The 14,205-nt window shown below is 43.7% G+C and overlaps 1 protein-coding gene across 4 annotated transcripts in view; it reads left to right on the top strand.

Annotated features, from left to right (window-relative positions):
* The window catches only part of nrp1a (neuropilin 1a), a 239,642-nt gene extending 225,921 nt beyond the window's left edge, over positions 1-13,721 (top strand). For all 4 annotated transcript variants that reach the window (XM_038798278.1, XM_038798281.1, XM_038798280.1 and 1 more), the window contains 5 exons: positions 2,653-2,823; positions 5,427-5,698; positions 7,377-7,476; positions 8,866-8,919; positions 10,785-13,721. In XM_038798278.1, the coding sequence (XP_038654206.1) occupies positions 2,653-2,823; positions 5,427-5,698; positions 7,377-7,476; positions 8,866-8,919; positions 10,785-11,071 (884 nt within the window). In that variant the 3' untranslated portion in view covers positions 11,072-13,721. The remainder of the gene's footprint in view (positions 1-2,652; positions 2,824-5,426; positions 5,699-7,376; positions 7,477-8,865; positions 8,920-10,784) is intronic.
* Positions 13,722-14,205: the final 484 nt, after the last annotated feature.

Raw genomic sequence — 14,205 nt, 5'->3', positions numbered from 1 at the left:
ATATACTGATACCTACTGATTCACCGTGAATGAGGTATCTCATAGCCTGCGTCCCCTTCACAGTGTGACTATATATACTGATACCTACTGATTCACCGTGAATGAGGTATCTCATAGCCTGCGTTCCCTTCACCGTGAATGAGGTATCTCATAGCCTGCGCCCCCTTCACCGTGAATGAGGTATCTCATAGCCTGCGTCCCCTTCACAGTGTGACTCTATATACTGATACCTACTGATTCACCGTGAATGAGGTATCTCATAGCCTGCGTCCCCTTCACCGTGAATGAGGTATCTCATAGCCTGCGTCCCCTTCACAGTGTGACTGTATATACTGATACCTCATTCACGGTGAATCAGTAGGTATCTCATAGCCTGCGTTCCCTTCACCGTGAATGAGGTATCTCATAGCCTGCGTCCCCTTCACCGTGAATGAGGTATCTCATAGCCTGCGTCCCCTTCACAGTGTGACTGTATATACTGATACCTACTGATTCACCGTGAATGAGGTATCTCATAGCCTGCGTCCCCTTCACCGTGAATGAGGTATCTCATAGCCTGCGTCCCCTTCACAGTGTGACTGTATATACTGATACCTACTGATTCACCGTGAATGAGGTATCTCATAGCCTGCGTCCCCTTCACAGTGTGACTATATATACTGATACCTACTGATTCACCGTGAATGAGGTATCTCATAGCCTGCGTCCCCTTCACAGTGTGACTGTATATACTGATACCTACTGATTCACCGTGAATGAGGTATCTCATAGCCTGCGTCCCCTTCACAGTGTGACTGTATATACTGATACCTACTGATTCACCGTGAATGAGGTATCTCATAGCCTGCGTCCCCTTCACAGTGTGACTATATATACTGATACCTACTGATTCACCGTGAATGAGGTATCTCATAGCCTGCGTCCCCTTCACACTGTGACTATATATACTGATACCTACTGATTCACCGTGAATGAGGTATCTCATAGCCTGCGTCCCCTTCACAGTGTGACTATATATACTGATACCTACTGATTCACCGTGAATGAGGTATCTCATAGCCTGCGTCCCCTTCACCGTGAATGAGGTATCTCATAGCCTGCGTCCCCTTCACAGTGTGACTGTATATACTGATACCTACTGATTCACCGTGAATGAGGTATCTCATAGCCTGCGTCTCCTTCACAGTGTGACTGCATATACTGATACCTACTGATTCACCGTGAATGAGGTATCACATAGCCTGCGTCCCCTTCACAGTGTGACTGTATATACTGATACCTACTGATTCACCGTGAATGAGGTATCTCATAGCCTGCGTCCCCTTCACCGTGAATGAGGTATCTCATAGCCTGCGTCCCCTTCACCATGAATGAGGTATCTCATAGCCTGCGTCCCCTTCACAGTGTGACTGTGTATACTGATACCTACTGATTCACCGTGAATGAGGTATCTCATAGCCTGCGTCCCCTTCACAGTGTGACTATATATACTGATACCTACTGATTCACCGTGAATGAGGTATCTCATAGCCTGCGTCCCCTTCACAGTGTGACTGTATATACTGATACCTACTGATTCACCGTGAATGAGGTATCTCATAGCCTGCGTCCCCTTCACAGTGTGACTGTATATACTGATACCTACTGATTCACCGTGAATGAGGTATCTCATAGCCTGCGTCCCCTTCACAGTGTGACTGTATATACTGATACCTACTGATTCACCGTGAATGAGGTATCTCATAGCCTGCGTCCCCTTCACAGTGTGACTGCATATACTGATACCTACTATTGCCAATCGGCACTGGAGTAATGTTGCCAATTAATAATGATGCACTTTTGAGTCACCAGGTATCAAATTATACCACCACAAGGCTTTACCGGATATTGATCAAAAGACCACACAACCAGTTAGTCAGTACAAGTTCAAAGATGGTTTATTTACACACGAGGATTACTTTGACATGCAACGCAAAACACTACAAGTTAAACTGCACCTAACAACTACAATAACCTATACTTAACTTCAGGGCAACCGGCTCTATGCAGATGGACAAGGCCTTTGTCCGGATCTTGCGTGGCTGGGTGGAAGAAGTGGCTCAGTTTCTGCTGGGCTCATCCGTCTGGTAGCAATCATTGGTCTTGAACTTGTCTGTCTGGTCATTATGCTGCACTTGAGTTGGCATAGGCCGGATCCAAGAGGGACCGAGCACATGGCTGTGTCTATTCTTATCCCTCTGGGATTTCACGCTCTATGGGACGGTCCTTAACTGGGACCCAATAATTCGACAGGCTTCGATCACTGCCTTCGATTTTGGCCAATAAAGCGGTGGGTGCCTTGATGGCTGGGTGTGTCCTTAGCGGTCATTGACCTTGTCTGCTTGGGCTCCCTGAGTAAAAGGAGTGGCGACGATTAGTCTGTAATCTGTATCGGTTACCTGAGCACAGTTCTTTTGTTCTGGGGAAATGGGCCATTAGAATGCAAACAAGCGGGGGTTTCGATCGTGTCTAGCTATCTGGGTTGCAAATACACACACAAGCTCTGAGTGTGTCTGAGTCCTGGATAGGCCATAATTCCCATGGTCCTTTGCCGGTGGCCATCTGAGATGGCTACACTACTTCCTCCAACTCCATGAACTTTCTGTATTGCAGGTGGCTTCTATCCCTTCGACGAGACGCCCGGTTTCAACTGTAAATTTGGGAGAACAACCCTGAAGAGTTTCTGCGAATGGCACCTTGACAAATCCGTCGATTTTCTGTGGAAAGCACATTCGGGGAAAGGAGAATTCGCTGGAACAGCGTTGGCAGGAAATTACACAATGGGTAAGGCCTCTGAAGTGACATTCGCCTGTTATGTTCCATTCGACCCCATTTTATTTCACTACCACAAAACTCTCCTCGGGATAATATTCAGAGCTGTCTCAGCTTATCTACTGCTACGACTCTCATCGATGTCTCTGTCACCTCTAGACTTGATTATCCCAACCCTGTACTGATTGGCTTTCCACCTTCCAACACTTAATGAACTTGGAGTCACCCGAAATTCTGCTATCAATGTCCTTATTCACACCAAGTCTCAATCACCCATTACCCCTGTGCTTTTCTTAAAAAAAATTTAATTCATGGGATGTGGGTGTCACTGGCTGGGTCAGCATTTGTTGCCCATCCCTAGCTTCCCTTGAGAAGGTGAGTCACCTTCTTGAACCGCTGCAGTCCATGTGGTGTAGGTACACACACAATAGGATGGCAGGGTACCACAGTGGTTCGCACTATTGCTTCATAGCGCCAGGGTCCCAGGTTCAATTCCCAGCTTGGGTCACTGTCTGTGCAGAGTCTGCACGTTCTCCCCGTGTCTGTGTGGGTTTGCTCCGGGTGCTCCGGTTTCCTCCCACAAGTCCCGAAAGACGTGCTGTTAGGTAATTTGGACATTCTGAATTCTCCCTTTGTGTACCCGAACAGGCACCGGAATGTGGGGACTAGGGGCTTTTCACAGTAACTGCATTGCAGTGTTAATGTATGCCTGCCTGTGACAATAAAGATTATTATTGTTATAATGCTGATCTATATTGGCTCCCAGTCCAGCAATACCTCAGTTTTAAAATTCTCATCCTTGTGTGGCATGATGCTGCCTCACGCGCCAAGGGCCCGGGTTCAATCCTGGCCATGGGTCACTGTCCGTGTGGGATTTGCACTTTCTCCCCATGTCTGTGTGGGACCCATCCCCACAACCCAAAGATGTGTAGGGTAGGTGGATTGGCCACATAAATTGCCTCTTAATTGGGCAAAAAGAAATTCTCATCCTTGTTTACGGATCCCTTTAAGTCCTGGCCTCTCCCTGTTTCTGTCATCTCCTCTAGCCCTATGACTTGTGAAACATCCGCGCTCCTCCAATTCTGGCCTCCAGTGCATTCCGGGTTTTAATAGCTGCACTCGGCCGCCAGTTGTCTCAGCCCCAAACACTGGAATTCACACATTAAATCACTCCATCTCTCTTCCTCATTTGCCCCCTTCAAGATACTCTTTAAAGGCAATCTCTTTGACCAAGCATTTGGACTCTGGTCGACATCTCCATATGTGGCTTGGTGTCAAATTTTATTTGGTAACATTTCTGTGAAGCCATTATTGCTATGTTAAAGGTGCCATATAAATGCAAGTTGCTCCTGTTGCTTCACAAGAACACTCGACTGAGTTTGAGTTTTGTTTGGGCAACTTAGTGTTTCTCTTCGTCAATTAGGAATGAACTTTACATGACATACAATATACTATTATGGGCAACACAGTAGCACAGTGGTTAGCACAGTTGCTTCGCAGCTCCAGGGTCCCAGGTTTGGGTCACTGTCTGTGTGGAGTCTGCACTTTCTCCCCGTGTCTGCGTGGGTTTTCTCCGGGTGCTCCGGTTTCCTCCCACAGTCCAAAGATGTGCAGGTTAGATGGATTGCCCATGATAAATTGCCCTTAGTGTCCAAAAAAGGTTAGCTGGGGTTACTGGGTTATGGGGATAGGGTGGAGGTGTGGGCTTAAGTAGGGTGCTCTTTCCAAGAGCCGGAGCAGACTCGATGGGTTGAATGGCCTCCTTCTGCACTGTAAATTCTATGATCTATGTTCAATGATTATACCATGAAAACATTCACATTTGCAAAATCCACATTGAGATAACTGCAACGTGCAAATACTTGTTGTGCGGTAAATTTTATTGATTTTTTTAATTGCAGCATTGAACTATAAAGATAGTTATTTTGGCCTGCATCTGTGGTTCAGCTGGTTAAGTGACTAGCTGATTAACACCGATAAAGATGTCAGGTTTAATCTCTGCTTTATGCTGGTTCATCTGATCTCACCTGTGAAGATGATAGCAACCCTCGTCAGGTTTTGAATAGTAAACAACTTGAGATCAATAGATGTCCAGTGTTAGAACATCGAACATACAGTGCAGAAGGAGGCCATTTGGCCCATCGAGTCTGCACTGACCCATTTAAGCCCTTACTTCCACCCTGTCCCCGTAACCCAATAACGCCTCCTAACCTTTTTGGTCACTCAGGGCAATTTATCATAGCCAATCCACCAAACCTGCACGTCTTTGGACTGTGGGAGGAAACCGGAGCACCCGGAGGAAACCCACGCAGACACGGGGAGAACGTGCAGACTCCGCACAGACAGTGGCCCAGCAGGGAATCGAACCTGAGACCCTGGCGCTGTGAAGCCACAGTGCTATCCACCTGTGCTACTGTGCTGCCCCTAGAGTTCTGGAGTTTTGAAGATCAGGGGAGAGCGAGAACTTTCAGTCAAGATCTTAATTGGACAGGGACACAGTTATCGACAAAATAGCTGGTACACGAATGCGGAATGTGGAAATGTTTTTCCCTTCCGTATTGTGCATTGTAACTGGAAAATGTTTGAAGGAATTAATATTTCCATGGTCCTGGCAGGAAAAGACCATTTTATTTATACTGACGTAACTGGACAAGAAGAAGGACAAGTCGCACAACTGTGGAGCCCTTCATTGTTACCAACTCATTATGGGCGTTGTCTGGTCTTTTGGTACCAAATCCATGGAACTCACGGCAGCAGTCTCAATGTGATCCGGAGGAAGCTATCGGATAATTTCAAGCCGGAGGTCCTTTGGACCATGAGTGGACCACAGGGCAACCATTGGCAAGAAGGTCGAGTGCTACTCCCTCAATCTATAGGCGCCTATGAGGTAACTTCAAGTGTTTATTAAAGCATAAAGCAATAATTTGAAATATATATAACATTTGAATATGTTTTAATCATATAACCAGTGCACCACCTGGTGAGGATATGTATCAATCGAGAGGTCAAAACTCTTAAGTTATGAGGAGACTGTCAGAGAATCAAACTTGCTCTCACTGGAATAGACAGGATTAAGAGGGAACATGATCCAGGTTAAACACTGAAGTATAGATGTCAGAAGGTTATTTAATTTAAAATGTGATTTACAAGTGGAAAATTAACAAGGATTAGAATCATTTGTTTTCTACACAGGGTATGGGATACATGGGATAAATTCCAAAATCGGCATTATGCTGACAGCGTTTAAAACAGAAACGCAAAATAAGACTGAACAATAATGAAGCTAAAAGGCCCTGGTAGTTCATGGAGGCCCTGCCTTGCCCCACACTTGTAGAGTGATGTCCTTCACGTTATATTTAACCAATTGTCTCTCTCTAATAGAGAGAGATGTCTATGGCCCTTTGTGGTCTATGGCTAACCACTTACTAAAAGGCATGGGAGAAATGAGAGAGATAGGTGATCCCAACAAGAAAGTTCCAGTTGTCAGGCTGCCGGAATGCAACCTGTCAGATTTGAAAAACTAAGGGGTCGGTTTTGAGCCCTCACTGGCCGTGCACAGAATTGGCGGCATGAACACAAAATCCAGACAGAATTGGAAAATGGGATTCTCTCGAGAGATCGTTTTCCCAACTTTTCCCACTCCTCGTCAGCGGCATGAGAAAGGGCGGGAACTTCATTTGTTTAAATATTAACAGGCCCCCGCCACATAATTCCCCCCCCCCACCACCTCACTAAATATTCATGGATTGGCGGGGTTTACAACAGGTTTGGCCAAATGAGAATCAGTCAAGGATATCACCCCAGGGGGAGCAAAGCTAAGTATAGGCCAAGGAGGGGAGAAGGACATGCATGGGCACTGCCCCCGGCACAGGTTGGCATTGTTAGGTTGGCACCATGCCAACTTGGCAGTGCCAACCTGTGTCAGGGAGCAGTGCCAGGGATGGGTCTTAGTGGGAGCCCCGTGGCAAGGGGTTAATTTACGTGTGGTGTGGGGGGGAAGAGCTGGTGTTGAGTAGGCGGTGGTGAGGTGGGGGAGGAAATGCTGGTGATGATTGTTGAAGAGGGGGGGGAATGCTGCCGATGATTGTCGGGGGGGGGGTTGCAGAGAGCCCCCGATACCTCCGTTGGGGGGGCCTGGGATTCAGTACTGATCCAGTTGCCCTCTAAATTTGGTGCCCTGATATCTGTGAAGTCAGTTACCGGCTCTATTAGGCCCTGCCCCACCAGTGGTGACGTAAACCACGCCCCCCACTCATTTTTTTTCTTTAAAGAGTCTCAAGATCTGGAGAGCAAACTGGTCTGTGCAACTGGAGAGTTACGTGCCAGTTTTCAGTCTGAGACTGACAGATTGCCAAATTTGGGGAGTGGAATCTTAAAGTGCTGTCCAGATATTTTTGACTCGCTCATTTTCAGGAATGAAGTGACATTTTACTGGAGCTTTCCATTATTACATACAACACGGTTTGAATCTAACTTTGATTTTAGAAAGAATCATCAGTTAATGACAAGGTGACTGTGACATATGCTTTGCTAAGGTGGTTGATGAAAAACCTTTATTTTGAAAGGTGGGCTTGGAAGTAATGGTTGGGAAAGGAATCCGGGGAGAAGTGGCAGTGCACGATGTGGAGATAGTGAACACCATCCACAATGCAGACGATTGCATGGGTAAGTTTCTTGCAAGGTTTGTTATCCTGGTCTACATACAGAGGCAAAACTGTGCCAGGCCATTCACCGCTATCGGAGCCTTGCACTCATTGGGCAGCTTATTGGCATAATCACATGTGCCTGGCCTGCAATTTTCTATTCCTTAAGTACAATACAAAGAACATATTGGGCAGTGATTCCCAATAATCTGCCCACTGTATGAGAGCGTCAGGGTCAGTGGTGGGTCGCAGAGTCTATTCAGGCTGAGTTACAAGATAATGAGGGACATGGATAGAGTGGATGGGCAGGCACTCTTTCCCAGGGTGAAGGGGTCAATCACCATGGACAAAGGTTTAAGGTCCGTGGGGCAAAGTTTAGAGGAGATGTGCGAGGTCGTTTTTTTTACGCAGAGGATAGTGAGTCCTGGAACATGTTGCCAAGGGAGGTTGTGGAAGCAGATGCATTAACAGCGCTAAAAAGGCATCTCGGCAAACACATGGATAGCATGGGTATAGAGGAATACAGCACAAGGAAGTGGTGAGGGTTTTGGCAAAGGTTGGTATCATGACCGGTACAGGCTTGGAGGGCCGAAGGGCCTGTTCCTGTGCTGTATTGTTCCTTGTCCTTTGCAAATGTAACCTTGCAGACTCTCTTATTTATCAATGACAATAGTCTTCAGTGTTATCCATAGACAGCAGGAAGAAGAGTTCCACTTCGGGTTTTTTCTTCCCTGGTTGGTCTAAAGTGCTGTGGCATGTAGACTGCTGTGTGTAACAGTGCCGACCATGCTCCCAACATTCCTCATTCATATCATTATGCGAGAGTGACCGCTGCTATCTGAAACATCAGCAAAATCATAACTTAATGCCTGAACTAATGGGGGGGAGGAATAACTCTGCTTGATCCAGAAAACCGAGAATGCTGCTTTGAAGTTGTTGATTAACCTTTTCAAGAGATCTGGCTGGGGTCAGGATTGAAAGATGATAGGGATGAATGTAGCTTGAATCACAGTAATCCTCAGCCATGAGGTTGAAGAATGTAAGTCAGGAGGACAGTAGGTCAGACTTGAATGGTTTAGATGTGAGGCCAAATGAATATTGAGGAGTTTTGATGCTAACCTTTGTGGATCAGCGAGTATTTATGTCGGAGATTCGATTGACAGAGCTGAGTTGGTGATTAGGTAGACAGTACTTAGACTGAATAAAAAGCTAGCAGAGGTGAATCCTTCACAGCCACTAAATTAGCTGCTAAATCAGAAAGCTGTGCTAATGGGGACCTTTTAAATATCATAATTTGTACTGAAATATAATTAGAGAAATTTAAGTGGCGATTCTGCAGGGAAGAAATTCAGGGCATGAAACTTTCAGAGAACCTTGCTTGTGCTCATGTAAGTATTTTTACTTTCTATAGCTCCCAGGGCTGCCTTTCCAGGTCTGGATGGTTCGACATCAATCTTTCCCACTGGTAAGTCCCTTTTATCAGTTTCTGTAGCAAGTGAAACAGAGCATTAACATGTTTATTACCCAAAGCCACAGGCAGTGCAAGATGAAGATCTGTGCTGGTATTTAGAAAACGGCTTTAAATGTTCCTCAACACATGGCCAGTTACATTTTCTTAAGCTTGTCAACCATAACATTAGTTACAGGAAATTAATCCTGAAAAAAAAAATCCAACAGTACGTCTTAGACCTTCGGGCAAGTTAGTCAATTGGGTAGGGAAATATTGCAACTAGCCATAAAGAATCAATTGTGCTGGGAACGTCGAAGGGAAATCCAAGTCATTAGGATTCATGTTAAGCGTGTACAAGCCTTGTCCCCACTTAATCCAGCACTTACCCTGCACGTAGCATTTCCAATTTTGGAGAGGAGGCTGGGGAAGCAGTAATTAGAGCAATCCTTGACAGAAGGACGTGCACAGTCATTCCTTCAACGAATCGTAGGAAAAAGCGCAGGCCCTTCAGCCCTTCAAGCTTGTTTTGCCAATCTATTTGAGCATGCCAAATTTTCAACTCCATTTTAGCCACCTTTGTTCAAAGGCTTGATTCTCTTAAGACGTTGCAATTTTAATACGTTCTCAAGAATGTGGAAAATGATTAAAGTTAAGGTGAGACAATCAGAGAGCATTCTAACACTGCTGGGAGCTGTGGCTGTGGGGAGGATTTTGTCTGAATACTTTGTGTAATAGGCGTTGCAAACAAACATGAGCAGATTTCCTCTATCTGTATTTTAATTTATTTCCCTTTGAACATTGCTGAACATGCTGAAAAAGATAAAGCATTTCCTTGGTTAATCAAATGGTGGAATTGACTCAATGCTTTAAATTGCCTTTTTACTATGCTCACAATTTCACTGGGACTGGAAACACTGAGTAGAGGAAATATCATTTATTACAATGCCACACATACAGCGACTGGGAGAAATCATCCTCCATTTGAAATCCAGCCCAGAATGGCTCTGTCCGTGCTGACTGGAAGGATCAGACAAGAAATGAGCTTTGGAAGTCTCAACTGGATGGGTGTGGGCCTGCACTCAAAACTGACCTAATTCAGTTTTAATATGCATCCCACTCAAAAACTGAGGTTGGTGTGGGAAATGAAAACCGCTTCAGTGATGCAGCAATGGGTGTCTCTTTCGTGACTGGAGTTTAATGCACATTTGTGGAGCAGGTGGGGCTTTACTCTGCATCCAACCTGTGCTGTACCTGACCCAGCTGTGTTTGATACTGAGTGCCTGAATTGAAATAGTTTTCCATGACACTGTCATCCTTTACCTTTATCTCTACAAAAGAGCACAGAAAAATAAAAGGAAATGTATTTCTGGTGAAATGCTGTACCTAATTGTTCTTCAGAAATTTGACCATATACCGTATCACTAACAGTTTTGGGCCCCTTATCTCAGGAAAGAAATACTGTCATTGGAGACAGTCCAGAGAAGATTCACCAGGTTGAACCCTGGGTATGAAAGGATTTTCCTATTAGGAGAGGTTGAGTAGGTTGGGTCTGTACTCATTGGAGTTTGGAAGAGTGAAAAGCAATCTTAGTGTGACATATATGATTCGCAGGGGCCTTAGCAAGGTAGACGTTGAGAGGATAATTCCTCTTGTTGGAGAGTCTAGGACCAGAGGGCATAATCAAAGAGTATGAGGTCACCCATTTAAGACAGAGTTGAGGAGGTATTGCTTTTCTGAGAGGGTAGTGAATCAGTGGAATTCTTTACCACAGAGGACTGTTGAAGGCTGGGTTGTTAAATATGTTCAAGGCTGAATAATCTTCTGAATAATCCAAAAGACCAGACTTTTCAAAGGTTATTAATTTATCTTTTTTATTTCAGCTGTGGACCCCGAGGAGCCCACTGACAAAACCTTCTTTGAGAATTCTGGAGGTCCTGGAAATGTACTGAAGACCCTTGACCCTATCCTTATTACAATCATAGCGATGAGTGCATTGGGAGTCATTCTGGGGGCTATCTGCGGGGTTGTCCTGTACTGTGCCTGTTGGCACAGTGCACTTGCTGACAGGAATCTATCTGCTCTCGAGAGCTACAACTTCGAACTTGTGGACGGAGTAAAGCTGAAAAAGGACAAACTGAGCTCACAGAACTCGTACTCTGAGGCATGAGAAAGAAGCACTCAAGGGGTTTAAAATGACTGCGGAAGAATGCCTGAAACTGTGGAATTCTTTGAGGTTTTTTTTGTAATTGTTTGTCTTAGGAAAGACAAGAAGAGCTCTGGATAATGCTGGTCTGTGACTGAGCCAAGCTTTTCTCAGGAGCAACTGTTAAAGCAATCAAACGGGATGCTATGTAAAAAAAAAGAATTATGTACAGTCTGCTTTTTAATTTTTAAATTAAAGTTTTAAATAAACAAATGCTGGTGTTGAGACCAAGTGAGATCATTTTACAAGTATTTATCATTTTCTGTAAAGAGTTATAAATTTGTATCATTCTATTTGTATAATGACTTAGCTTCATAAAATATGTTTCCAAAGGGCTTTAAAATCCTATGTTTTTGTATATTAGTCCAGATTTTATACTTTGAGTATACAGTATTTTAATTTCCCCACCCCCTCCCTGCTTGGAGAGCAATTAGCATAAAGCCTCATTGGATACTGAGGGGGCCATGACCTTTATAATAAGGGTAAATGATATGATTTCATAACATGCTTCACAGGGCAACTTGTCCGTACGCTGGTAACATTGTGATTGGCTTCAGGCCAGTGGCCTGAATTAACAATTGCTTGCACTGAAATACGCGCTATATGAAGTTGATTTTATTTTTCCTTCTGTTAGAAGAGTTTGCTATCAGAACAGTGTTAGAGACAGATTTGATTCTACATTATTTCTGTTATGCAATATCAGTTTAGACAAAAAAAGGAAAAAAAAAGTTTTGTTATTGAAGAATTATTAAAAGATTATCTAGAATTATATGGTTGACATGTTTCTTGTATGGTATTGTTTCATGTTTTGTATCGCTGTGGAAGTTTCTCTTCTGGATCACTTTTCCTATGAGTTTTTTATTGGCATTATTGGTTGAGTAAATTGTTGCTTTGAAAAACGAAGAGAAAGAAAAGCCTTAACTCAAAAATGTTTGTATTCTTGACACACAGAAAGCCTAGACAATTCGCACTGTTGTGTTGTATCGTGTACTCAAATCTATGACTACTGCCTTCCAAAGATTCAATTAAATTTAATCTTTTCCTACAGCACTCTATTTGTGGTTTGTTGTGGTGGGACCTCGGAGTACAATCCACTGCGAGCGGCAGTGTCCCATAGTTTCCTGAATTAACCATTAATGGGCGTGCAAATCCCCCACACTGACACTTCCTGTTTATTCAGCATTTCCTGATATTCCAGCAAGGTCAGAGTTCAGGGAATGTGACAGCACCCAGTCCCACTAAAATAGATAAGCAACGGGGGGGGGGGGGTGTTGGTGCACCAATTATCTATAAACAGTGGCCCCGACAAATCAGTACGTAAACCGGTTACATTTTTAATATTCCTTTCCTCGATGAATGTTAAAGGAATCTGATAATGCATTGTGAGTATTTTTAAAACTAGTTTATTATGGAGCACCGCAGATTCAAATGAATAACTCAATTTGTCTTGTGTGATTGCAAACAGCATTCCTGCAGCAGGAATTCTAATGAAGTTCCTGGTGCACTGCTGAGGAAGGTTTTTAACATTATAAGTCACTGTTGGCGTATCCTAATGGGTGGAAGGAATGATCCAGAGTGAGATGTATGGCGTCAATTAAAAAAGAAATATGGAAAAAAGGAATAATTTATTATTTATGATTGAAAGCAGTATTCAGATAGCATTCTGTAGGATTTGTAAAGCAGTTTAGGGACCTTCGTGGAACAGGGTAGTCTTGCTGCCCCATATGTCTGGCCCACTGGACTGATAAATGTTGAGAGAGCTGGTGCTCAATACCGTTCCTTTTCTGTCTCTCCTTCTCTTACAGTTGAGTGAATGAAAGCAAAGAAATGCAATTCGGAGACAGGGCTAATCCAGCCTCCGTGTGGTAGTCAAAAGGATCCCTGTGGGAAAGCGCTTGGTCTCCATCTTACAATTGTCTAAAATGGTATCAGTGGTACTGGAACTGGAAGCATGAGGAGAACTGCTGGTATAGCCTTCTATCACATGACGGTGTGGCTTAAAAGTAGCCAATGGGCAAAACCCTGCTTGAGGTGATTGTGCTCAGCAGAAAGTTAGCAAGGAACATTGAATTAATGGAAAATATTACTCTGTGAGTGGACAGGAAATAACTCCAAGGATTTCCATTGAGTTAGCAAAAATCCAGACATCCATTTATTTTTTATTTGTAACAGCAACCTCAAAACAAGTGCATATAAAATTCCGAAATGGAATGCACTTAATTCAATGTCCCGTGGAATGAATGTAAGACAAATACTTACAGTAAATTAGTGCTGATTGAAAGCTTAAAGCCATTCTATGTCTCAGTAGACATTCCAACAATGGTTTTCGAAATAAAGTTCCATAATGTATAAAGAGCAACATTGAATATGATGTTCCCACACCATAAGCCTTTTCTATTCCAGTTTGGGTAAAAAATGTCTGGGCAGTCTGAATGAAAATATGGAGACACACTCCTGAGAAAGTTTGGGTGTAAAACAGTTGAAACCACCGGACAAAAATGTTGCGCATCCGTTCTTTCTTTGTAATTTTCATATTTGTTTGTATTTTATCGAAGGAAGATCTGTGATATGTATATATTTCTATGCTGTGTATTAAACAGAAGGGTTTTCACAATGGCTTTCCTGCTTTTTATTTCCTTTCTTTCAACAATCCTGCAAATTTGAAACCATTGGGAAGTACATTAAATTAAGGACCTTTCCTGGAATTTTAAGGCGTTATTCCCAGCTGATAAAGTGTCACTTTGCCCAGATTGTCAAATAGAAGAGCAAAATGTTAACAGCCAATACAATGAGACCATTAAACCATCAACTGCCTCCTGTTGGATAGTCCCTATACCACAAACCAGTGGAGTATTCAATGCGTTTTGGCATTTCATTCCAAATGGTCAATGTCGCCAAGCATATTGGCAGCTAACTGTGAGCTTGCTGCCTTGCATTTATGCAAGAGGAATTTGATCGCAGTTCTAGAAAACAGACAGCCAAACCCTGCATGGTGGCTGCATGAAGAGCTCGAAACAACAAATAATTCCTAGATCACAAACCTAGGACATAGACGTAGAAATATAGAAAATAGGTGCAGGAGTAGGCCATTCAGCCTT

This window comes from Scyliorhinus canicula, chromosome 5 (assembly GCF_902713615.1).
Source record: "Scyliorhinus canicula chromosome 5, sScyCan1.1, whole genome shotgun sequence".
Lineage (NCBI taxonomy): Eukaryota > Metazoa > Chordata > Chondrichthyes > Carcharhiniformes > Scyliorhinidae > Scyliorhinus > Scyliorhinus canicula.
Note: the sequence above shows the minus strand (reverse complement) of the source record. Positions and strands in the feature narration are given on the sequence as shown.